Source organism: Hemiscyllium ocellatum, chromosome 17, assembly GCF_020745735.1.
Source record: "Hemiscyllium ocellatum isolate sHemOce1 chromosome 17, sHemOce1.pat.X.cur, whole genome shotgun sequence".
NCBI lineage: Eukaryota > Metazoa > Chordata > Chondrichthyes > Orectolobiformes > Hemiscylliidae > Hemiscyllium > Hemiscyllium ocellatum.
In genome coordinates this window covers 67,867,570-67,893,980 of record NC_083417.1, presented here as the reverse complement: position 1 = coordinate 67,893,980, position 26,411 = coordinate 67,867,570, and the positions used below count along the sequence as shown (strand labels likewise).

Sequence of the window (26,411 nt, the reverse complement as noted above, 5' to 3'; positions counted from 1 at the left end):
GTTTCTCCCCAACTCTCCTCTTAGATTTCTATCATTTAACTCACATCTATGACACCTTGGTATTGACCTCCACATGAATGGAAACAATGCTTGACTATCCATTCTATCTACATCTCGCATAATCTTATACACCTTCATCTCATGCCCCTTCAACCTTCATTGCTCTAAGGGAACTATTCCATCTTTCCTCACAATTCAGGCAGCATCCTGCTAAATCTGCACCCTCTCTAGTGAAAATACATCCCTTCCTATAGCATGTTAATCTAAACTGCGCAAAGTATTCCAGTTGTGGACTAACCATTTTGTACAGTTTTTGCAGAACCACCTTACTCTTGTAGGGTAAGCTATGGCTAATAAAGACAAGACTCTCAGATGCCTTAAGTATCTCATGTATTTGCCCAGCTACCTTCAGGGATCTGATCTATGCCTCTGATCTCCAGTACTTTTCAGGGTCCTACCATTCATAGGATAATCCCTTGCCTCATTAACCCTCCCCATCACTTCATTTTTCCAGGTTGAATTTCATTTATCACTGCTCAGCCCACCTGACCAGCAGGTTGATAGCCTCCTACAGTTAGGAGATAGCGAGGACTGCAGAAGCTAGCAAGTCGGAGCTCAAAGTGTGGTGCTGGAAAAAACACAGCAGCTCAGGAAGCATTTGAGGATCAGGAAAGTCGGCGTTTCAGGCAATCTCAGGACTGGGGAAGGGGATGGGTGTTAACAAATAAACAGAGGGTGGGCTGGGGAAAAGGTAGGTGGGAGGGCAATAGGTGAATGCAGGTAGGAGGTCATTGTGATAGGCCGGAGGGAAGAGTGCTGCGGATGCATGGGAAGGAAGATGGTCAGGTCAAGAGGATGGAGGAGAGTCGATTGGGGTGAGGCGGGGTGGATTTGGAAACTGGTGAAGTCAATGTTGAGGCGGTATAATTGTAGGCTCCCGAGACAGAAGATGAGGTGTTCTTCCTCCATTTGTGGGTGGCCTTGTGTGAGCAGCGGAGGCCCCGAATAGACATGTCATCGGGGATTGGGAGGGGGAGTTGAGATGGATGGCCACCTGGGAGGAGGGGGTTGGTGGTTGTATACGGACCATAGACATTCCCTGAACTATTCCACCATTCCACGTTTGCGCTCGGTCTCTCCAACATAGGGGAGACCACATCGAGAGCTAAGGATACAGTAAATGAGGTTCGAGGAGATGCAAGTAAATCTCTGCTGGATTTGGAATGATCCTTTGGGGCCTTGGACAGAGGTGAGGGGGTGGTGTAGGTGGAGGTTTTACACCTCTTGTGGCGGCAGGGGAAGGTGCCAGGTGTGGAGGAGGTGTTAGTGGGGAGTGTGGATCTAACAAGGGAGCCGCAGAGGGAACGGTCCCTATGGGACACAAATAGGGGTGGGGAGGGAAATATATTTTTGGCTATGGGGTCTGATTATAGGTGGCGAAATTGGCAGAGGATGATGCACTGTATCATCCTCCAACAGTTTACTACCCTAACAACTTTCATGTCAACCCTAGATGTCTTGATCATACCTCCTACATTTAAGGATTTTCCATATTTCAATCTAGTCACGTCTTAGAACTCCAGTGGATACAAACTTGGTCTGTCCACACTTTCCTCATAGAAAACCCACTCCTTCCAGGTAACAGCCTGGTAAACCTTCTCTGAACTGCTTCTAATGCATCAACATCCGTCCTTAAATAAGATGATCAATACTGTGGCCTCATCAATGCTGTGTAACTGAAGCATAACCCATCTATTTTTGTATTCAATTCCCTTCAATATAAATGATAATGCTCTATTAACTTTCCTAATTACACGGTGTGCCTGCGATATTAACCTTTCATGAATCATGCATGAGGGTATCCAGATCCTTCTGTATCTCAGAGCTCTCCATTTTGTCATCATTTTGATGAGACTTATTTTCTACTCTTCCTGACAAAACTTACATTTCACATTTTCCACATTATACTCCATTTGCCAAATCTTGTCTTAACCGGTCTCCATCCTCCCCAGCGTCATGCCCCCTTCACAATTTATATTTCTGCCATCAGCAAATTTAGCAACCATATCCTATGTTCCTTTATCCAAATAATTCAAACAAGTTGTGAGGTCCCAGCACCAGGCCCCTTGGCAGACCACCTGTTACATCTTGCCAGCTTGAAAAGGACCTGTTTACACCTAAATGTTCCCTGTTAGCCAGCCAATCTTCTATCCATGTCAATATGCTACTCCCTACACCAAGACCTTCCATTTTCCACAATGCCCTTTGGCGTGGCATTTTATCAAATGCCTTTTGCACATGTTGGGATATAATGCTTCAGTTATAGTGGGCATAGTTGAGATCACAAATCAAATATTGGTCTGGTCTCCTTAATTAAACAAGCGTGTAAATGCTTCAGGGATAGTTCAGATAAGATTGATACCTGGGAAATGTGAGCTGACTTATGAGGAAAGGTTAGACAGGCTGGGCTTGTTTCCACTGCAGTCGAGAACAGTGACGTGATTGAACTATGTAAGATCCTGAATGGTATCGGCAAGGTGAATAGGGGAGTCCAGAACTAGGGGATACTGGTTAAAAATGAGGGATTACCCATTTAGGATAGATGAGAAATCATTTTCCTTTTGCTCGGGTGGGTTCTGTAACTTTGGGACTCTACCTTAGAGGTAGATGGACACTAAGTCATTGAATATTTTTAAGGCAGAGGTGAATCACTTCACTCACTGACTGAAAACATTCTTTAATTCATTCATGGGAATGAGGGCATCAATGGCTGCACCAGCATTTATTGCATATTCCAGATTGAGACTTTATAAAGCTCTGGTTAGGCCCCATTTGGAGTACTGTGTCCAGTTTTGGGCCCCACACCTCAGGAAGGACATACTGGCACTGGAGTGTGTCCAGCGGTGATTCACGCGGATGATCCCTGGAATGGTTGGTCTAATATACGAGGAACGGCTGAGGATCCTGGGATTGTATTCATTGGAGTTTAGAAGATTAAGGGGAGACTTAATAGAAACTTAAAAGATAATACATGGCTTGGAAAGGGTGGACACTAGGAAATTTTAGGCGAGGAGACTAGGACCCGTGGACACAGCCTTAAAATTAGAGGGGGTCAATTCAGAACAGAAATGCGGAGACATTTCTTCAGCCAGAGAGTGGTGGGCCTGTGGAATTCATTGCTGCAGAGTGCAGTGGAGGCCGGGACGCTAAATGTCTTCAAGGCAGAGATTGATAGATTCTTGATGTCTCGAGGAACTAAGGGCTTATGGGGAGAATGCAGGTAAGTGGAGTTGAAATGCCCATCAGCCATGATTGAATGGTGGAGTGGACTTGATGGGCCGAATGGCCTTACTTCCACTCCTATGTCTTATGGTCTTATGCCCAAGGGGCAGTTAAGAATCAACCAGTTGGCTCGGTGTCTGGAGTCACATGTGGACCAGACCAGGTGAGGATGGCAGTTTCCGGCCCCAAAGGACAGTAATGAAGTTATTAAAATAGAAAGGGTACCAAAGAGATTGACAAGGAATGTTGTCAGACTGGAAGGTTTGAGTTATAAAGAGAGGCTGGATAGCTTGGGGTTATTTTCCCTGGAGTATCGGAGGCTGAGGGGTGACCTTAGAGGTCTATAAAATCATGAGGGGCAGAGGTAAGATGAATAGCCCAGGCATTTTCCCCAGGGTAGAAGAGGGCATAGGTTTAAGGTGAGTGTGGAAAGATTTAAAAGCAACCGGAGGAGCAACTTTTTCACATAGAGGGTGGTGAGTGTATGGAATGAGCTGCCAGAGGAAGTGAGTACAATTACAACATTTAAAAGACATTTGGATAGGTACATGGATAGGAAAGGTTTAAAGGAATATCAGCCAAATGTAGACAAATGGGACTATCTCAGTTTAGGAAACCTGATTGGCATGGACAAGTTGGACCGAAGTGTCTATTTCTGTGCTGTTTGACCATGAGAAGGGTTTTTCCAACAATGGATTTATGATCATTAGATTCGTAGTTCCCAATTTTTATTGAATTCAAATTCCACCATCTGCCATGGTAGGATCCGAACCAGAGTCCCCAGAACATGACCTGGGCCTCTGGAAAAACAGCCCAGTAATAGTAGAACAAGACCATAGATTATTGGGGAGGCAAAAGCTATGGTAGAATTCAAAACAAACAGATGAGCCATGACTTTACTGAGTGACAGATTCAAGGGACCCAATGGCCTACTTTGCTCTGATAATTTGCATGTCCGCATTAAGTGCAAAGACATTGTAATTTTAAGATGCATGTATTTCATTTGTAAATATAAAATTACACCTACCGTTGACCTTGATTAACTGAGTTGACCCAGTTTGTGTGCTCACATTAGCAAAGAGCTCAGAATAAAATGTGCTTAAATAGCAGCATGAAAATGGAGGTGCAATGAGGGGGAAATGATGCACTGATAAGGAGTCAGTCCAGGTCAGTCCTGTTTATACTTCATTGGCAGAGAAGGTCAATTTCAAAACCAATTAAACAAGGTGCCATTGGGAAATGGTAGTTAATTGGCCATTTCATTATTAATAGCCAGTACCCTCTTCTCATCACCAAGCAGGAAGTAAACAAGGGATAGGTTGGACAATTAAGGAAATGACCACACAAGGAGAAATAATCCCACTCACCCCCGGCAATAAATCTGACAATTGGAAGACAGTCATTCTCTTTGCAAACCATCTGAGGGCTTCATTTTACACAAGCAGAATGCTCCAAACTCTGGAAATCAGCCAAGATCATCTTCATTTCCACCTTGGCCCTGGATGCTTTGTGCTTCCCACAAGCAGCTGAGAATGATTAGAATGCTTCACCCTACCAATCCACTTCTTGGGTCATGGCAAACCACAAAATAGTTTTGCAGCCCTGATTAAATTCACGTCGCTTCCAAAGTTCCTTTCCTCTCTTGTAATCCTCTCCCCCAACACTTGCAAACGCAAAGTAAAACAAAAAAACCTGCATGCCATAGTGTTTTTGACTGAAGTATCCCCCAGAGGAATATTGGTGACAAGAGACACCTCACTACAGAGTTGTCAATTCTGCACAAGTCTGCTTGCTTTGGAACATTCACCACTACCTTTCAATTAAAAAAAAAGTGAAGTATCAAGGCAAGTCTACCTTTGGACCATGTCATGACCAAATGGTAATTAAAACTGACTATCTCAGAAGTCATCACTAACTGGGAGAAGTGGAAGTTTGGACAGGGCTGTTGCATGGAGTTAAAAACAATGACTGCAGATGCTGGAAACCAGTTTCTGGATTAGAGTGGTGTTGGAAAAGCACAGCAGTTCTAGGCTGTTGCATGTACTAGACATGGTCGATGGGGTTTTTTTTGCAAGTCGAGGTTCATTAATTAGTTATGCAAGTAGTTATAGAGTCGTACAGCACAGAAATGGATCCTTTGATCCAACCAGTCCATGCCGAACTAATCCCAAACTAAACTAGTCCCACCTGTCTGCTACTACATTATCAAGCTTTGATAATAAATGCCTGTTTATTTACATTCCTACATAACTTGCCATTGGAATTTCATGTACTACTTGCAATATCTCCTTACAATGTCTGGATGGCACCACTATTTAATGATCCATCCATCCAACAACCATCCATTCCTCACTTGTTGGTTTGCGAGTGTGTTTCCATTTCTCATCAGAACCCTGTTTTTAATACACCACCACTCCAGCTACCATTCAGCCTTGACTTCAGTGTAAACTGATGGCGTGAAATTAACTCCAGGGTGCCTTTAAAAACCAGCAAAGGATAATTTAAAAAAAACAATAAGGGAGGAGAGGATGAAACATGAGAGCAAGCTTGCTAGTAAGATAAAATTGAAAACTTTTTTTTAAGATATATAAAATATCAGTGGGAGGAGTGGACATTGAATGCTGGGAAATGAGGCTGTAGATGTAGTATTGGGGAATAAAGAAATGGTGGAGGAACTGAATAGATATTTTGCATCAGTTTTCACAGTGGAAGACACCATCAGCATACCAGGCTTCAAGAGAGTGAGGAGAAAGAGTGGTCTTCACAATAGAGAAGTCTTGGGGAAGCTCTAATGTCTGAAAGTGGATAAATCATCTGGAGTGGATGGACTACATCCCAAGGTTCTGAAGGAGATAGCTGAGCAGATTGTAGAGGTGATCTTTCAAGAATCACCAGGGCCAGGGAGGGTCCCAGAAGACTGGAAAATGGCTGGTGTAACACTCTTCTTTAAGAAGGGAGGGAGGTAGAAGGCTAGCCTGACCTTGGTCAGTAGTAAGATTTTAAAGTGGATTAGACTGCAAAGTACAGGAAAGTGCATGGTAAAACAGGGCTGAGTGAGCATGGTTTCGTCAAGTGGAAGTCATGCCTGACAAATGTATCAGAATTCTTTGAGGAGTTAAGAAGCAAATTAGACAAAGGAGAGCTTGTGGATATGATCTATTTGGATTTCCAGAAGCTTTTTGACAAGGTGCTGCACAGATGGCTGCTAAGGAAGATGCGGCCTCCATGATGTTAGGGCCAAGGTACTGGCATGGGTAGAGAACTGGCTAACTGGCAGAAGGCAGACAGTGGGGATAAAGGGATCTTTTCCAGGAAGGCAGCCAGTGACTACTGGAGGTCTGTGCTGGGACGACAATTATTCACATTGTACATTAGCGATCTGGACAAAGGAACTGAGGACATTATTGAAAAGTTTGCAGATGACACAAATTTATGTGAAGAGGTAAGTAATATTGAGGTCACAAGGAAGCTGCAGAAGGACAGGTTAGGAGAATGGGCAAAGAAATGGCAGACTGACAATGGCATACAATGTGGGAAAGTATGAGGCTATGCACTTTGGTAGGAAGGATAGCGGTGCAAACTTTTTTTCCAAATGAGGAAAGACTTTGGAAATCTGAAGCCCAAAGGGACTTGGGCATCCTCGTTCAGGATTTTCTTAAGGTTAACATACCAAGTCAACTTGCAAATGCAATGTTAGCATTCAGTTCAAGAGGACTAGAACACAACAACAGAGATGTACTGCTGAGTCTGTGTAAGACTCTGATCAGGACTCATGTGGAATATTTTGGCCCTCATATCCAAGGAAGAATGTGCTGATTTGAAAGGCGTCCACAGGAGTTCTACAAGAATGATCCCAGGTTGAAGGGCTTGTCATGAGCAGTTGAGGACTCTGACCCTGTACCTGATGGAGTTTAGAAGGATGCGAGGGGATCCAAGTGAAATTTAGAGAAGCCTGGATACAGTAGACATGGAGATGATGTTTCCACAAGCAGGAGATACTAAGAACTGAGGGCACAGCCTCAGAGTGAAGGAAAGGCCCTTGAGAACAGAGATGGGGAATTTCTTCAGCCAGAGGAAGGTTTATCTGTGGAAGGCTGTAGAGGCCAGGGCATTGAGCATATTAAGACAGAGATAGATAGGCTCTTGATTAATAAGAGGATCAAGGGTTACAGGAAGAAGGCAGGAGAATGGGTTTGAGAAGCCATGATCCAATGGAAGAGCAGACCTGATGGGCTGAATAGACTAACTCTGCTCCCATACCTTATGGTCACTTACTCTAAACTCATATTGACTACATTGAAAGATCCCAGATGAGCTCTCAAATCTTTGTCAAAACCCTAACAGAAAGTGCACCCTAACATTTGAGCCGCACTCTTTCCACAAGCTGTTAGAAATGTACAAATGACCAAATGAATCAGTAAGTTGGTTACTTTGCTCTAGATTTCACCAAGAAAGTAAAACCAATCAGCTGAGAAAAAGTGAGGACTGCAGATGCTGGATTATAAATGAACTTATTCTTCAAGTTGCAAAATGGATTAACTACTATGCCAACCTAAATTACATCTTTAATCCCAAACACACATTCATTCACAAATGGGAGCCACAAAACACACAGCTCTACAGAAACGTAATGGGTGGAAAACACTGGTAAAAACGGAACAAGAGTTTTGTAAATGAAGAGTCCAAAAGACAAGAGTGGAATGAGGTTGCTTTCTCTCAGTTCTTGCCATTTTTGGTGGTGAGATCATGCTGCTTTCAACAAGAGAACAACGAAAGATTCTCAAGTTGGCAGCTGGGTAGTTGGGGTCGAGTGTGGTGCTGGAAAAGCACAGGTCAGTCAGCATCTGAGGAGCAGGAGAATCAACATTTCAGGCATAATTCTGATAAAGGGCTTATGCCCAAAACATCAATTCTCCTGCTCCTCGAATGCTGCCCGACCTGCCGTGCTTTTCCAGCACCACACACACTACTTTGATCTCTAGTCCTCACTTTCTCCTGGCTGAGTAGTTGGGCTAGCTCTTTGTTCAAGTTAGAAATTCTAATTTTCAGAGTTTGAGTGTTGATTTATTTTCTCCAATAGAGGTTAAGAAAGAGAGACTTGTCCTTGCTTACAGATTTTCTGGAGATCTGAGTGAAACTGCCCCCTCAGAACTACGGCAAACTGCAAGTTCGAAATCCAAACGTTGTTGCTAAGCAGTTTTTCAAACCAAGGTGCCAGCTTATGTCACAGAAACATCAAATCCAGCTTCTCTCGAACTTACATGACCTTTGCATGACCAATAAGTTGTCATTACACAAAGACAAAATGACAAACATATCTGGTACGTTCTCTGAATTATCTAAAGTTACACCTTTTGTGGTTTCTATTTCAAAAAATGTGGTCTTTACAACTACAATAGGTGTTAGATATTAATAAGTCAGAATGTTTCATTTTCAAAATTCACTTCAGAGATTTGCATACAAAATCTAGGCTTTAGTTTGGCCAATATGTTGAACTGAGATCACATCTCCTCTCTTAGGTAAACAGCAATGATTCCATAGTACAATGTCGAACAAGAATAGGGGAATCCTGACCAGTGTCCTGTCTGCCATCAATTCCTAAACCTGCAACATAAACAGATTACCTGGTTCTTACTAGTTTGAGAGATCTTGTTGGTTCAACTTCCAATCACATTTCGGAGATTGCAATACTGACTTCCTTTCAAGACGACGTCACTGGATAAAAAGCCCTTTGAGACACCATAAGGACAGAACAAGCCCATTCAACCACAACTGGAGATGGTGCTGTGGGTGGTCAGGATCAATGGCTTCAAGCAGAAACAAGAATCACCTTTCCTCCTGCTTAGATCCAAATAACACAAGAGCATTGTGCCAGTTTATGTAAACTTTTATGAAAGCTTCAAGTTTGGAATCCCTATGCCTTGTTTTTTTTTGCATTTGAGGAATACTCTCAGTTTTACAACACCATTCAAGAAAAATGCTAGAATTAGTCTTCAGCGAGGACCTTTGCTGGTTTGCTTCACATTCTCTTTGGTTCAAGCAGATTGCTGGACCCAAGCTACGCTGAAATGATATTCACATACACATCTCCAAAACAAACATTGTGCCATCTCTGCCAAGAACATGCTCTCAAGAAAATAGGTTTTGGCTCAAAAAGCTTACACTAGAATACACGCTTACTCACTCCGTTAGTTACAACTTAAAGAACCTGGAGCAGAATGAGGGACCATCCATTCTAGTGATCTTCTCACTTGAGAACACAATTCCATCCTCGCAATTCTAACTCTGGGTAGACAGATAACCAATGTTTTCACTCAACAAAAGGAGGAAGTAGGCCTTCATTTCTGTAAGAGAAAGTGAGGACTGCAAATACTCAAGATCAGAGTAGAGATTGTAGTGCTGGAAAAGCACAATAGGTCAGGCAGCATCCCAGGAGCAGGATAATCAATGTTTTGGGCATAAGCCCTTCATCAGGAACTCAATAGAAAGAGAAAATAGACTTACATTTCTGCAGTGCCGTTCATGCCTCTGGATGTCCCAAACCTCCTTACATTCAACAATGCACTTTCTGAACAATGGCAGTGTAGAAAAACATGACAGCTGACCCACATGGTTAAATACATGACCACATCCCTTTGGCATTACTGCCATTACTCAAGGGCTAAATATTGGCCATGAAACTGGAGGAAACACTGATCTCAATGGAACAGAGCAATCTCATTATTACATTTGCCTCAGGGAGTAAATGTCTCCCTGAGAGTTTGACAAGTCCAGCAATGCTATACTCCCTCAGTACTGCACTCGAGTACTGTCCTCAGTTGTGTATTCGGGTTTGTGAAGTGGAGCCTGAACCCATGATCTTCTGATTCAAACAAGATACAACGAGGCCCATCCAAGCTACGTTTTATGATATAGAATAGATTCACATAGCACGGAAACGGATCCTTCGATCCAGCTCCTGTACATGAGAGCTTGTGACAGAACAATCTCATGGAAAAGCAAGCCATTTCTGTGACCAAGAACAGGCCTGGGTTTTCCAGATCAGATGAGCAGCAGAATAAAGTTGTCTGGTCAACTTAAACCACTAACATCCTGAGATGTGTACTTAGCTGAATGTTGCATCAAAAGAACTGTGCAGCATCCTCCATAAAACAACTTCCGTCATTGTGACCCAATTTGCAGGATGAAGGGCCCACTGTTTGTTCAAAGATGATATACAAGACAGAGCAAATGGCTGACATCCACATTGCCTACAGTGAACTCAGCTGTCTTAGTGCAGTCAGAAAGTTCCCAGCAGAGTGTTTCATCATGCTTGGTAAACAAGACTTACCACAGTATATATCAAGGAAATGAACCTGGATCCACTTTAAAAGTAATGTGGTTGTCTAATAAATCTCCCTCTGGGACAGACTGGAAAATAACTGGTTTCCAGTCTGCAAATATGAGAATTCCCAAGCAGTGCCACCAGCTTGCACTCCATCTGATATCCAAGGAACAAATTAACTTTGGGGACAAAAACACTGATTCAACCACTCCATGCCCAGTAGGGCGGTATGGTGACACTGTGGTTAGCACTGTTGCCTCACAGCACCAGAGACCCAGGTTCAATTCCCGCCTCAGGTGACCGACTGTGTGGAGTTTGCACATTCTCCCAGTGTCTGCGCGGGTTTTCTCCGGCTCCTCCGGTTTCCTCTCAGTCCAAAAAATATGTGCAGGTTAGGTGAATTGGCCACGCTAAATTGCTCGTAGTGTTAGGTGAAGGGGTAAATGTAGGGGAATGGGTCTGGATGGGTTGCGCTTCGGCGGGTTGGTGTGGACTTGTTGGGCCAAAGGGCCTGGTTCCACACTGTAAGTAATCTAATCTAATCTAATAATACCACTTCACTTTGGAATAGGATTTTCTCATCTGTGGTGGAAAAAATAGCGACAGCTCAAAAGCCTAAAGCCAGTCTAGATGAGGCAGTTAGTCTAGATGACAGATAAACTAATAAATAACCTTTATTGGCAAATTTTGAGAAGATTTGTAGCTCAGATTGAGGAGCAGTTTCTATCTCTAAGTACACCATAACATTAGTCCTTTGGAGTAGAACAACCGAACTATGAATAGATTTAGCAGAGTGTTTACAGCTGCTGGCTTGCTGTGCTAGCAACACCATCTTAAGGCCACACCTTCCAGCTTTCCCTTGTTTTCTTTTTTAGACAATAATCCAACTCCACCCCATCCCCCAATACCTCAATCGAACCTGCATTCCAGATTCCAACTACTTGCACAGAGAAGTTATTTTCCTCCTGTCACCATTGCTTCTTTTGCTAATTACTTTAAATCTGTGCCCTCTGGCTTTTCATCCTACCAAAGGGATCAGTTTCTCTCCATCTCGATCCCAAACCCATCATGACTTTGAATACCTTCCTGAATCCTTGCAACCTTCTCTTTTCCATGGAAAGCAATTCCAGCTTCTCCAATCCATGTGTCTCTGGGGCCATTCTCATGCATCTTTAGTGAAGCTTATAGATTCATGCAGTGCAGAAAAGGCCCATCGAATCTGCACCAACATAACCACTATGAAAGGTGTACTAATCCCAATTTCCTGCACTCTCTCTCCAATGGCTTCATATTCTTGCTAAAATGTGATGCCCATAGTAAACACAATATCCCGGGTAAGGCCAGACTAGTGTTTTATATTGGGTTTAAAAACTTCCTTGCTTTCATTCCAGATGCTTCGTTTACAAAGTTCAGAATGTCATATGCTTCATTAATTGTACTTTAAACCTGCTACCTTGAATAATGTATGTACACAAACATCCAGGTCCTTCTGTTCCTGGGACAGAGACAGACAGACAAACACACCCACACACCTTTGCTTTATACATTTCTTCACTTTCTCTCTGCATTCTTCCAACCAAAATGAATCACTTGACACTTCTCTGCATTAAATATCCTAACATTTAATATGAACTGACTGTGGTGAGGCTGCTCCCAGATTTACATTAGCTGTACATTTGCATTTCTTGCCAATGTGTTATCAAGGCTTATTAGAATAACAACAGCCTGTAATTATCTAGTGTCTTTAACATAGTAGAATATATCAGATACTGAGCCACTTAAGGAAGTATAACAGCATGCAAGCAAAAGCCTGGTCAAGGAGGTATGTTTCAAGGAGTACATTGGAAAAGGAAAGAGAGATGCACAGGTAGAATTTAAGGAAGGAATTCCAGAACTTTAGCTCATTTGGATTAGATTAGGTTCCCTACAAAATGGGAACAGGCCATTCCGTCCAACAAGTTCACACCAACTCTCCAAAGAGTAACCCACTGAGACCCATTCCCCTCACCTGCACATCATTTGGGACTGTGGGAGGAAACCCACGCAGACATAGGGAGAGTGTGCAAACAGCACACAGACAGTCAGGCTAGAATCAAACCCGGATCCCTGGAGCTGTGAGGCAGCAGTGCTAACCACAGTGTCACCCAGTTAGCTTATTATTAAAGTAAAATCTGTGACGTGGAAGTCCCACAAATGGCAGTTAGACAAAAATCCTGAAATCTGATGCTGCCAGACTCAAATGCAAGATCATATTTGCGATATAACAAGGACATCATAATTTAGCTTTCACAAAACAGCAAGCTATGAGTGGTTACAGAGCATGTGAGTGTACCAAGGGACTGGCACACTTTGGCTTCAATTTGCTTAATATTGAAGATCAAAGGAAAAAGATGGAGCTTTATGGACTGGGGGTGGGCGGGGGGGAGAGATTGGTTTTGGCGAGAACCATCAAATAGTTATTACTATACCATGGATTAAGAGATAGGCACTACACATTAAATACTTAGGGAGGGGTTAAGGGAGAATAAAGGATTTAATTCATGCCTCAATTTTACAATAGCCATATAATGAACAGTTTTATATGTCTGATCCTTCAATGCGTTTCTACGGATTAAATTAACTTCAAAGGAGTCTAATGCGTCACTCAGTGGCTATGGCTGGAAAACGTTTAATCTGTTTAAAAGGAGATAGAGCGGGGAAAAAATAGTTGTCCTCTTGAAAGCCTTCATCCGTCTGTCACTGTAAGAAGTCTGCAGACTCATTTAGCACACGTCATTATGTCAAAACATTTCAAGGTGTTTCAAATAAACCTATTCTGATAAGACCTTTACACTAGGGAAAATGGTCTGCATCAACTCACAGCTTTGGAGTTTATGTAGTTTCTTTAAAAAAAAGTTTGCTTTAGAGATTATTGTCCATACTTCCTGACTTGGCGATTAATGACTTCCAACTTCTTCCCAACAAAATACAAATCGACATAAGATGGCTACGTTTATAAAAAGGGCTCTGTAGAAGTGAGGAGAGCACTTCAATTTGTGTAAGAGCACAGAAGTAGGAAACATGAATGAAAGCGTCACCAATACATTGAGCGAGGAATTCAGAAAAATAATGCCTTCAGCTTCAGAATGGCAAGGAAGGGAGCTCATGACAACAGGAAGCAGTTGAGATAAAAGAAAAGATATATTTAAGAAGCTGGATAAGAAACTGAAGGAAGGTTATGTTGATGGAGTTTAAGATGGATGAGAGGAGGCTCATTGGCATCTGAAGCTGGAGCTGAGCCAGTTGGGCTGAATGCCATGCTGTAAGTTCTATGTACTTCTAATGTACATGTGCTCTGAACTTTCTTTACAGGCCAGTTATACAATAGCAGACACGTCAATGTAATGGTTGCACTAAATGAATGACATAAAAAGACTAATTTAACACTGAAACCAAGTTAATAATCTGACTGTGGTCTGCATTAGACCAAATCTAAACCATGAGGCATGGGGCCTGGGGCCTCAAAGTGAGATGCTAAGCCTGGGTGGACAAAGTGAAAATCAGATGCTGTTCCCTCACCCAGACAGATACACTTCACCACCAGACAAAACATCAAATGTAAAGCTGCGCTTTGCACTCTCGCCTTTTGGAGAGTATGCACTTCGGGAATTACTCAGATGCTTCAGTAAAGGTTTCCAATGTCACAATTGCTGGTTGGAGGTTAAACATTAAATGGGTTTTGAAACTTCGATATCTTTCATCCAAAACTGATGACAGCTATCTGTATGATCACAGAGTTGGCATCAGTCACAACCAAAAGGTCACAACAAATGATAACAAAAGCAATGGAAATGCTTTTCTTATCGCAGCTGTCAATCCTGATGTTTCTTCAGACTCCAATCAATCGGGAATTCAAAACTAATGAGGTACCTGACTGAAGCCATCAAGCTAGATTCTCCAAGATTCTTCTTGGCAGCTGACAAGGAGGCATACAACAGGCATGAGAAAACTGGCCGCTGGGGTTAATCATCGACTCAGCCTGACCGCAACCCAAACTTCGCTTGAGGAAGATCAATTCCAAAATTCTATCTTACAAAGTCATTCCTTCACGTGATAACCTGGCTCAGCAACAAATTGCAGCTTCTGTTTGGTTTCACATTTCTTGAGGAAATTGCCAGTGTAGAGGGAAAAAAAAATGGGACTTCCTACCAGAAATCTAAGCAGAAGCAAAATGATTAACTTGTGCATGGGTCCCAGCCCATTGGAAGCAGTGAAACAACATCAGGTATTAATCAAGTTAGTTAGGCTAACAATTTCAGTCAATATGTTTGGTAGTATAACAAAAAGGAATTTTGTATTTTGTTTTACCAAAACAGTTGCTGAGCCGTTTGAAAGCAAGGCAAATTTAGTTTAGATTTAAATTGCTCCTAAGTACACCTGTAAATAACTGGTGCGGTCTGTAATATGAATGAGCCAGCACTTGCTCTGGTGCCAAGCAGCTTTGAAATTCTCACCCTGGCTTGTAAATACCTGAATTGCTCTTCCCTACCTCTGTGACCTCCTCCTGCTGCATAACTTCTCAAGATCTCTACACAAGGTTAGATTACAAGGAGTCCAGGGAGAACTAGCCATTTGGATACATAACTGGCTCAGAAGTACGAGACAGAGGGTGGTGGTGGAGGGTTGCTTTTCAGACTGGAGGTTGGTGACCAATGGTGTGCCACAATGATCAGTGCTGGGTCCACTGCTTCCTGTCATTTATATAAATTATTTGGATCCATTATAGGAGATATAGTTAGTAAGTTTGCAGATGACACCAAAATTGGTAGTGAAGGTGATCTTAGAGGACAACAGGACCTTGATCAAATAGGCCAATGGGCTGAGGAGTGGCAGACAGAGTTTAATCTAGATAAATATGAAGTGCTACATTCTGGTCAAGCATATCAGGGCAGAATTCATACACTTAACGGTAAGCTCCTGGGGAGTGTTGCTGAACAAAGAGGTCTTGTAGTGCAGGTTCATAGTTCTTTGAAAGTGGAATCGCAGGTAGACAGTGAAGTGAAGGTTGTGTTTGGTATGCTTGCCTTTATTGGTCAGTGCACTGAGTATAGGAGTTAGGAAATCATGCTGTGGCTGTACAGGATATTGGTTAGGCCACTTTTGGAATTACTGCGTTCTATTCTGGTCTCCCTACATTGAAAAGATGTTGTGAAACTTGACGGGGTTCCGAAAAGATTTTTAAGGATGTTGCCAGGGTTGGAGGATTTGAGCGATAGGGAGAGGCTGAACAGGCTGGGGCTATTTACACTGGAGCGTTGGAGTTGAGGCGTGACCTTATATCGAGTTTTATAAAATCATGAGGGACATGGACATGGACATGGTGAATAGTCATGGTCTTCTCCCCAGGTTAGAGGAAACCAAACCTGCTGGGCATAGGTTTAAGGTGAGGAGGGAAACATTTAAAATGTACCTAAGGGGTAATGCTTTCACACAGAGGGTAGTGAGTGTGTGGAATGAACTGCCAGAGGAATTTGGAGGCTGGTACAACCACAACATTTAAATGGCATCTGGATGGGTAGATGAATAAGAAAGGTTTAGAAGGATATGGGTCAACTGCTAGCAAATGGGACTAGATTAATTTAGGATATCTGATTAGCATGGACGAGTTGGACTGAAGGGTCTGTTCCCATGCTGTACATTTCTATGACTCTTTCAATCATGGGCACTGCCTCTTCTTGATTTTCATCACTCCACCATCAGTGGTTGCAGCATCAAATGCCTGGACCCTAATCTCTGTAATTTCCTTCTGAAAATCTAATAACGTGACCAGACCGGTTATCATATGCTTGATTATGTCTTATGACAGTTTGTCCAATTTTGTCTGATAATATTCGTGCCTACTTTTTATAACGTCAAAGGCACTTTAGAAACACAAGTGGCTGTTGTTGCCGTGACCTGGAAAGGCCAGTGTGGTTTGGATTCCTGCAGATTTAGCCATGGGAATTCCATCGGGTTCTGCAGTCAGAAAACATGCTTTCTCTTCAGTTGTAAATAAGAGTTATAATTTGTCTGCAATATTAATTTCTTCCAGAAATCGGACTTTGAGAGAATTAGGTTAAAAGGAGATTTTGGTTTTACAAGTATCTGGTTTTCTGAGCAACCCATTGCAATTCAGTTCTTGCTAGTGCAAAAATAATTACAGCTACTTTTTAAATGAAAATATCCATTCAAAGGAAAACTTATCAGCCATTTACTTTGGCAAAATTGAAAGAACTGCAGATGCTGGGAATCAGAAACAAAAACAGATTGCTGGAAAAGCTCAGCAGGTCTGGCAACATCTCAGAATTCACAGAAACCCTATAGTGTGGAAACAGGCCATTTGGCCCAACTAGTCCACACTGACCCTCTGAACAGTAACCCACTCAGAGACCCATTCCCCTATTACTCTACATTTTTCCAGACTAACGCACCTAAACAATACATCCCTGAACACTATGGGGCAATTTAGCATGGCTAATTCACCTAACCTGCACATCTTTGGACTGTGGGAGGACAACTATGCAGACACAGGGAGAATGTCTCTGTGGAGTTTGCACAGTCGCTCGAGGCTGGAATCGAACCCGGTCCCTGATGCTGTGAGGCAGCAGTGCTAACCTGAGTTATTGTGCCACCTGTGCTGGAGAGAAATTAGCATTAACGTTTCGAGTCAAGTGACCCTCCTACAAAACTGATTTCTCTCCACAAATGCTGCCAGACCTGCTGAGCTTTTCCAGCAATTTCTGTGCTTCTGATTTTCTTTGATACATTTGATATCGTGCAGTTTTGTAACATTTTAACATTTAAACATTTACATTTTGTTGTCCTAACTCTGACTCATTGAGATGTGTGCCAACTCAAAAACACTCCATTGAACTTTACATGGATTGTGTTCTTGTATTAATTTCGAGTTTTACTTTTGTCGCTAAAAGCACTGATCAACACATATTTTAAACGCAAAGAAATGAGTGAGTTAACAGAACCACTCAGTACAGCCTATAACATGATGCTGTTGGTATTGTAGTGCAGAGCTACTTTACATCTATTGAATCAGAGCAAACACAGATACAGCAGTAGGCCATTCAGCCCTTTGGGCCTGCTCCACTATTCAGTATGATAATGGTTGATGATCTAACTCAGTTCCCTATTCTTGCTCTCTCCCCATACTATGATCCCTGAGTATGACACCCAACTCTTTCTTTGAAAACACATTTGGCTGACCCACTCTCTGGGTGAAGAAATATTTTTTCTCAGTCCTAATGGCTATTCCACATCCTTTAACTGTGACTCCTGGTTCTGGACTGTCTGGTGAGTGAGAACATTCATTCTTCCTGTCTTTACCCTCGATAGCCCTGTCAAAATTTTAGAGGTCTCTATGTGATACCTCCTCATCATTCTTCTAAACGCCAGTGAATATAGTCCTAACCGATCCGCTCTCTCCTGTGTCAATCCTGTCATCCTGGAATCAGTCTGATAAACCTTTGTTACACTCCCTCCATAGCAGAACACTCATCCTCAGATAAGGACACCAAAACTGTACACAATACTCCAAGTGTGGTCTCACCAAAGCCCTGTACAATTGCTAGACATCCCTACTCCTGCACTCAACTCCCCTCACTATGAAGACCAACATAACATGCACTTTCTTCATCGCCTGCTGCACCTGCATGTTTATTTTCAGTCACTAATGTACAAGGACACCCAGGTCACATTGCAAATCTCTCTTTCCCAAATCAATCGCCTTTCAAATAATCATCTCTCTTCCTGTTCATGCTAACAAAATTGATAACCTCACACTTATTCACATTATACTTCATCTGCCGTGTCCTTGCACACTTGTTCAACTTGTCCAACTCACGCTGTAGCACCTCTGCATCTTCCTCACAGTTTGCCATCCTAGCCAGTTTTGTGTCATCTGCAAGCTTAGGTATATTACATTTCAACCCCTCGTCTAAATCATTGATAGATATTGCCAAATTCTGGGTTGCAAGCACTGACCCCAGGAGTACCGCACTAGTCACTGACTGCTACTCGAGAAAGACCAATTTATTTCTAGTTTGATTCCTGTCTGCTAACTGTTGCCTATGCACAACAGGACACTACCACCAATCAACAATGCCTCTTAGCTACCCAGCTCCAATGTTCCGTTTTTGGTGTTTGGTGTCAGTATGCCAATTGCAGCATTGACTTTTGGTTCCAGAAGTCGCTGCCATGCATGGACCTCAGAAGACCACACAGTTGGCCTTCTGAGGTCCTTGCAGTTTAATTTTACAAGCTAATATCCAACGTGGCATCTCATCGAAAGCCTTCTGAAAGTCCAAGTAAACCACATCCACTGGCTCCTTCTTCACAATTCCACTGGTTACATCTTCGAAAAATTCCAGTACATTTGTTAAGTATATTTTCCCTTTTGTAAAGTCTTGCTGACTCAGTCTGATCCTGCCACGGTTTTCCTAAGTACTTGGTTATTAAATCCAGTGAGCTGAATATGGCAGGTGGAGACATTATTAATTCTCAGATCACACAGATCTCCACAAATATTGGAGGTAATGTTTCCAGCACACTGAGGTAACAACTCAAAACTGGAATTGGAAGTTTTAACATTCAAGCACTGGACACATGTTCATAAAGCCAGAGTCTTTGCCGCTCACCTCATCCGACTCATCAGAAAGTGTCTTCAACAACATGGGAAAGAGGCTGTCTGTGTGCCGGAACATCTGAAATGTAAGGAAGAGTTTCATTAAGATGTATCGCAACAGTTTTACCTTGACAAAATACGTACACTACAGTTTCAGCTTTTTTAAACTTGTAATGTCTGCCTTTGGCATTCAGGCCCAGGCTGACTTCAAAAGTGATAACAGTGAATCAAATACTTTGTAAAATATAGTAATTGGTAAAATATAGATTGGCAATTTGTGCTTAGCAAGTTCCCATTAAACAGTAGTGTGATTATTCCAGATATCCTGTAATTATTATGTGATGTTGGCTTAAAGATAAACATTGGCCTGAACACCAGGTATAACTTCCATTCTCCTCTTCATAACTTATCTGCCTTCTCAGGTGAACAGAAAGCTTTCAGTTTGACACTTCTGAGAGTGGCTATGACAGTACCGCACACTTATACCATCAGTCAAAGCTTAACACATCACTTCACATTCGCTGAGTGCTCGTAGGCCCCATCTCACATTTGTATTTCACTGATTTTCATACTCTAACATGCAGCTGAACCCTTCAACATGAAAGTTCAATCTCTTTGACACAATACACACACAATTTATTTTTCTCCTTAAAGTGAGCTTTAAGTCAATTGGTAGGTTTCAGCTCAAAACGCAAGGAGACGATGCAGTTCATTAACTTCAGTGTGAGGCTATTCATGTCTAAGAATGAAGCTCATTGTCATCTTTGCTTAGTGATAACTGATGTATATATCTCTGTCAGACGGAGCTAGAGTTGTCCAAAGACTCAATAGTCCCGATGGTAAATGTTTAATGGGAATCTGAAATCAAATTAGACTGACAAGCAATTCAACTTATTGAAGGATTAACCTGTTAATTACAGGCCCCATTCAAGGCTTTCCTAAAGCCAATCAAACTACGACAGAAGGGCTGCAGCTTGAGGCTGCTTATCTCAATTCCGGCAGCGTTAAGTATTATCAAAAGCAAGTTCAAAGGCTTTGCTTTGAGTAGTTAATGACAGCTCTCCAGGGGGATCAACCTTTGGCTTGGTTTTTACTCTGTTTCTGCTGCACTTCAATCTTAGCACGCACTTCTCATCTATAACCCAATTCTGGATTAATTAAGCTACATTTTGTCACAAGGAAGTAGAGCGTGGAGTGACTGAATGTCATCAATTATGGCAGATGTCTATTAAAAAGCATTTCAATTACTTTATGAGCCAGAGTGATTAGCAAGTAAACCTTGAGCTATGGTCTGTTCAAACAAAAGGATGTAAGAAATAGAATGCTCGTGTATCCGTGATTAGTGCCCCTACCTCGGCCAGAAGGCCGGAGTTCAAATCCTACCTGCCTACGTCTGAACATGTGGATTAAAACTATCTACAGGAAATAGGCAAAGGTGGTGGTCATTTCACCCCTCAAGCCAGTTCTGCCTTTCAACAAAATCATGGCTGATCTCCCTCAGGTCTTAACCACACCTTCTCATTTGCCCTCAAGTGCCCAGTATTTCAAAAATCTATCTGCGTCCTCTTTAAATACTTTCAGTGATCTAGTCTCCACAATTGCCTAATGTGGTGCCATTATTTAAGACAGACTGTAAGGAAAAGCCAGTGAACTACAGACTGTGAGCCTTGTCAGTGGTGGGTAAGTTTATGGAGGAGATTCCGAGAGACAGGATCTGCATGCATATGGAAGGCAAGGACTGATCAGAGAGAGGAGAAAGTGAGGACTGCAGATGCTGGAGATCAGAGGTGAAAAATGTGTTGCTGGAAAAGCGCAGCAGGTCAGGCAGCATCCAAGGAGCAGGACAATCGATGTTTCAGGCATAAGCCCTTCTTCAGGAAAGAGGAAGGTGTGCCAAGCAGGCTAAGATGAAAGGTAGGGAGGAGGGACTTGGGGGAGGGGGAAATGGGAATGTGATAAGTGGAACGAGGTTAAGGTGAGGATGATAGGCCGGAGAGAGGGTGGGGGCAGAGAGGTCAGGAAGGTGATTGCAGGTCAAGAAGGCAGTGCTGAGGGTTGGGACTGAGTTAAGGTGGGGGGAGGGGAAATGAGGAAGCTGGAGAAATCTGCATTCATCCCTGGTGGTTGGAGGGTTCCTAGGCGGAAGATGAGGCGCTCTTCCTTCAGGCGTCGTGTTGCCACGGTGTGGTGATGGAGGAGTCCAAGGACCTGCATGTCCTTGGCGGAGGGGGAGGGGGGAGTTAAAGTGTTCTGCCACGGGGCGGTTGGGATGGTTGGTGCGGGTGTCCCAGAGGTGTTCTCTGAAACATTCCACAAGTAGACGGCCTGTCTCCCCAAAGTAGAGGCCGCCATATCGGGTGCAGTGGATGCAGTAAATGATGTATATGGAGGTGCAGATAAATTTGTGATGGATATGGAAGGATCCCTTGGGGCCTTGGAGGGAAGTGAGGGGGGGGGGGGAGGTATGGGCCCAAGTTTTGCATTTCTTGCGGTTGCAGGGGAAGGTGCCGGAAGTGAGGTTGGGTGGGTGGGGGGTGTGGACCTGACGAGGGAGTCACGGAAGGAGTGATCTTTCCGGAATACTGATAGGGGAGGGGAGGGAGATATATCACTGGTGGTGGGTCTGTTTGGAGATGGCAGAAATGGAGGATGATACGATGTATCTGGAGGTTGGTGGGGTGGTAGGTGAGGACCAGTGGGGTTCTGTCCTAGTGGCGGTTGGAGGGGCGGGGTTCAAGGGCAGAGGAGCGGGAAGTGGAGGAGATGTGGTAGAGAGCATCGTCAACCGCGTCAGAGGGGAAATTGCGGGGTCAAGGGCGGAGGAGCAGGAAGTGGAGGAGATGTGGTCTTCAAAGACCGCAATTTCCCCTCAGATGTGGTTGACGATGCTCTCCACCGCATCTCCTCCACTTCCTGTTCCTCTGCCCTTGAACCCCGCCCCTCCAATCACCACCAAGACTGAACCCCACTGGTCCTCGCCTACCACCCCACCAACCTCCATCGTATCATCCTCCGCCACCTCCAAACAGACCCCACCACCAAGGATATATTCCCCTCCCCTCCCCCATCAGCATTCTGGAAAGACCACTCCCTCCGTGACTCCCTCGTCAGGTCCACACCCCCCACCAACCCAACCTCCACTCCTGGCACCTTCCCCTGCAACCGCAAGAAATGCAAAACTTGCGCCCACATCTCTCCCCTCACTTCCCTCCAAGGCCCCAAGGGATCCTTCCATATCCGCCACAAATTCACCTGCACCTCCACACACATCATTTACTGCATCCACTGCACCCGATGTGGCCTCCTCTATGTTGGGGAGACAGGCTGCCTACTTGCGGAACGTTTCAAAGAACACCTCTGGGATACCTGCACCAACCAACCCAACCGCCCCGTGGCGGAACACTAACTCCCCCTCCCACTCCGCCAAGGACATGCAGGTCCTTGGCCTCCTCCATCGCCAGACCATAGCAACATGACGCCTGGAGGAAGAGTGCATCACCTTCCGCCTAGGAACCCTCCAACCACAGGGGATGAATGCATATTTCTCTAGCTTCCTCATTTCCCCTTCCCCCACCTTATCTCAGTCCCAACCCTCGGACTCAGCACCGCCTTCTTGACATGCAATCTTCTTCCTGACCTCTCCGCCCCCACCCACTCTCCGGCCTATCACCCTCACCTTAACCTCCTTCCACCTATCGCATTCCCAACGTCCCTCCCCCAAGTCCCTTCTCCCTACCTTTTATCTTAGCCTGCTTGGCACACCTTCCTCATTCCTGAAGAAGGGCTTATGCCCGAAACATTGATTCTCCTGCTCCTTGGATGCTGCCTGACCCACTGCGCTTTTTCAGCCACACATTTTTCAGCACTGATCAGAGATGCCAACATGGCTTTGTGCATGGAAAATTTTGTCTCACTAGCTGGAGTGTTTTGAAGAGGTGACAAAGGAGGCAGAACATTGTCTGTATGGACTTCAGCAAAGTATTTGACAAGATGCCGATGGAGCGGTTAGTAAGATTAGATCACATGGCATCGGGGAGCTAGCCAATTGCATATAAAATTGGCTTGAAGGTAGAAGACAGAACATGGTGGTAGGGGATTGTTTTTCAGACTGAAGACTTGCGACCAGTGGTGTGCCAAAAGGATCGGTGCTAGGTCCACTGTTTTCGTCACTTATATAAATGATTTGAATGTGAATGTAGGGGCATGGTTAGTGAGTTTGCAGATGATGCCAAAACAAATGGTACAGTGGACAATGAAGAAGATTATCTCAGAGTACAACGGGACCTAGAGTAGATGGCCCAACGGTCTGAGTAGCAGCAGCTGGAGTTTAATTTAGATAAACGTGAGTTGTTGCATTTTAGTAAGGACAGCCAGGGCAGGACTTATACACAATGGTAGGGCCGGGAGACATGTTGCCAAACAAAATGGCAGGTGGCCAGGTGCATAGTTTTTTTGAAAGTAGAGTCGCAGGTAGACAAGGTGGAGAAGGCGGCTTTTGGCCTTCATTGGTCAGAGAACTGAGTATAGGAGTTGGAACATTATCTTGCAGCTGTACAGGACACTGGTTAGGCCATTTTTAAACTATCGGGCACAATTCTGGGTGCCCTTCTATCAGAAGGATGTTGTTAAACTTGAGAGAGTGCTGAAAAGATTTACAAGGATGTTGCTGGGAGTGGAGGGCTTGAGTTATAGGGAGAGGCTGGGACTATTCTCCCTGGAGTGTCAGAGGCTGAGGAGCACGGATAGGATTAGATTAGATTAGATTAGACTTACAGTGTGGAAACAGGCCCTTCAGCCCAACAGGTCCACACCGACCCGCCGAAGTGCAACCCACCCATTCCCCTACATTTATCCCTTCACCTACACTATGGGACAATTTAGCATGGCCAATTCACCTGACCTGCACATCTTTGGACTGTGGGAGGAAACCGGAGCACCCGGAGGAAACCCATGCAGACACGGGGAGAATGTGCAAACTCCACACAGTCAGTCGCCTGAGTCAGGAATTGAACCCAGGTCTCTGGCGCTGTGAGGCAGCAGTGCTAACCACTGTGCCACCCAAAACTGCTCCAGGTGAGGCCCGAACTTACAACCTCGGCATTGCACACGCCGCCATACTGCTGTAAAAGTACCGCGCGCTGACCGATTGCGCCACTGGAGCTGCCCAGCCAAGGTCTTTTTCCTTGGGTGAGGGAGTCCAAAATTAGAAGGCATAGGTTAAGGCAAGAGGGGAAATATATAGAAAGAACCTGAGGGGTAACTTTTTCATGCAGAGGATGGAGCGTGGAATGAACTGCCACAGGTTGTGGTGAAGGCTCCAACATTTAAAAGACATCTGGATGTGTTTATGACTAGTAAGGGTTCAGAAGGATCCGGCCAAATGCTAGCAAATGGGACTGGGTCAGATTGGAATGGCTGGTTAGATCAAAAGTTAGTCAGGGGTAAATATGGAGTGATAGGTACTGGTTGGGATAGCTTTTGGATGGTCGATGTGGATTTGTTGGGCCGAAGGGCCTGTTTCCATACTGTAGGGATTCTACAAAAGTATACTACGAAAATGTCTGTTTCCATGTTGTATGAACCTATGAGTCTATTACTCTGGGGTAGATAATTCCAGACATTCATTGCTCTCTGTGGGAAGAAACTCAATCTCACCTCAGTTTGAAATGAATGTCTTCCTAAAATGGAACTATGACCGCAGCCCAAGATTTCACCATTAGTGCAAACATCTTCTCAACATCTAACCTGTTGAGCCCCTTCAACATTTAATACGCTTCAAATTGAATCAAGTTTCCCAAAGATTTGAAAAAAAGCAGCACTTCGGTCCAGACTGTGAACTCTCAACCAATTCACTTAAGAATCATGGGCTATAAATGTACAGCATTTGAAGAATGTTGAAGAAAGTGATGTTTGCAGATGCTGGAGATCAGAGTCTAGAGCGTAGTACTGGAAAAGCACAACAGGTCAGGCAGCGTCTGACAAGCAGGAGAACATCCTGATGAAGGGATTATGCCCGAAATGTTGATTCTCCTGCTCCTCGGCTGCTTCCTGACCTGCTCTGCTTTTCCAGCACCACACTCTCGACAAGTAAGCTCGACTGACATCACAGGGCAATACTAAGTGAGTGCTGCAGTGCTGGAGGTATTGTCCTTCAGGCTGAGGCAACCTAGAGCTCCATCTGCCAGTACTGATGGATACGGAATACTTCAGAGCGCAACTCAAAAGCAGCACAGAATATTCTCCCCGGTAGGCTAGCTAACATTCTTCTCTCAATAAGTACCATCAAACACAGATCATCAATCACTATGTTATAGGACATCATACCAATACAGGTTGGTGGTGTGGATGAGGTGCAAAATTTAAGGCTTTTTGTCCCCCAAAGTACCGGATATTCTGTGGGGGAAAAAGGCATGCATTCCGAGGCAACTAACAATTCAGATTTTCAAAGCTGGTGCTACTGTGTCAAGGAGATGCTGCGGAAAGGAAGGATGATAGCAGGTCCAGCCCAATACGAGCAGTCAGTCTTCAGGTGTCTAAAGGAAAGGTTTGGAGTTTGGAGATGGGGTGCATGCTGCAGATTGGAAGAACATGGGAGTTCATTCCCCCACATATCCACCAGCAGGCTGCTGTTAGCCTGACCCAGGCTACAACACCAGCAGATACAAAGCAGCAAAAGTGAAGCTTATTCTCAAGCAGGACAAGGGCTGAAATTAATCTTAAAACCTAACCAACCTTCAATTGCTACCACAATCATAGCAAGTTTGAACTATAGCCTGGATGAAGCATAGATAAGACTAGGCAGAAGTGGGTACTGCAGATGCTGAAGTTTAGAGTCAAGATTAGAGTGGTGCTGGAAAAGCACAGCAGGTCAGGCAGCATCTGAGCAGGAAACTCAATGTTTCAGGCAAAAGCCCTTCATCAGGAAGCACAGATAGATTCAGGTAGAATAGCAGAAAAAAATCTATAGAAATCGTTGAATCTCAGTATCAGAAGCCATTCAAGGTCATCACACCTCTGCTGGTTGTTTTAAAGGGTGACGAATTAATCTGATCTCTCTGCTGTTCCCAAACCTCTACTCTTTAAATATTTATCCAATCTGAACTTGCTTCCACCACCCTTTCAGATGGCACACTCCTGATCACATCTCTCTGT

General features: G+C 43.9%; 1 protein-coding gene and 1 non-coding gene across 3 annotated transcripts in view; both read right to left on the bottom strand.

Moving 5' to 3' along the window:
* Positions 1-26,411, bottom strand: part of vac14 (vac14 homolog (S. cerevisiae)) — a 350,714-nt gene that overhangs the window by 238,119 nt on the left and 86,184 nt on the right. For both annotated transcript variants that reach the window (XM_060838263.1, XM_060838264.1), the window contains exon 13: positions 19,273-19,338. In XM_060838263.1, coding sequence (XP_060694246.1) covers positions 19,273-19,338 — 66 coding nt within the window. The remainder of the gene's footprint in view (positions 1-19,272; positions 19,339-26,411) is intronic.
* trnak-uuu (transfer RNA lysine (anticodon UUU)) lies at positions 24,325-24,420 on the bottom strand. The gene is made up of 2 exons: positions 24,383-24,420; positions 24,325-24,360 (listed from the first exon to the last, which is right to left on the bottom strand). It is a non-coding gene; the product is annotated as a tRNA-Lys (tRNA).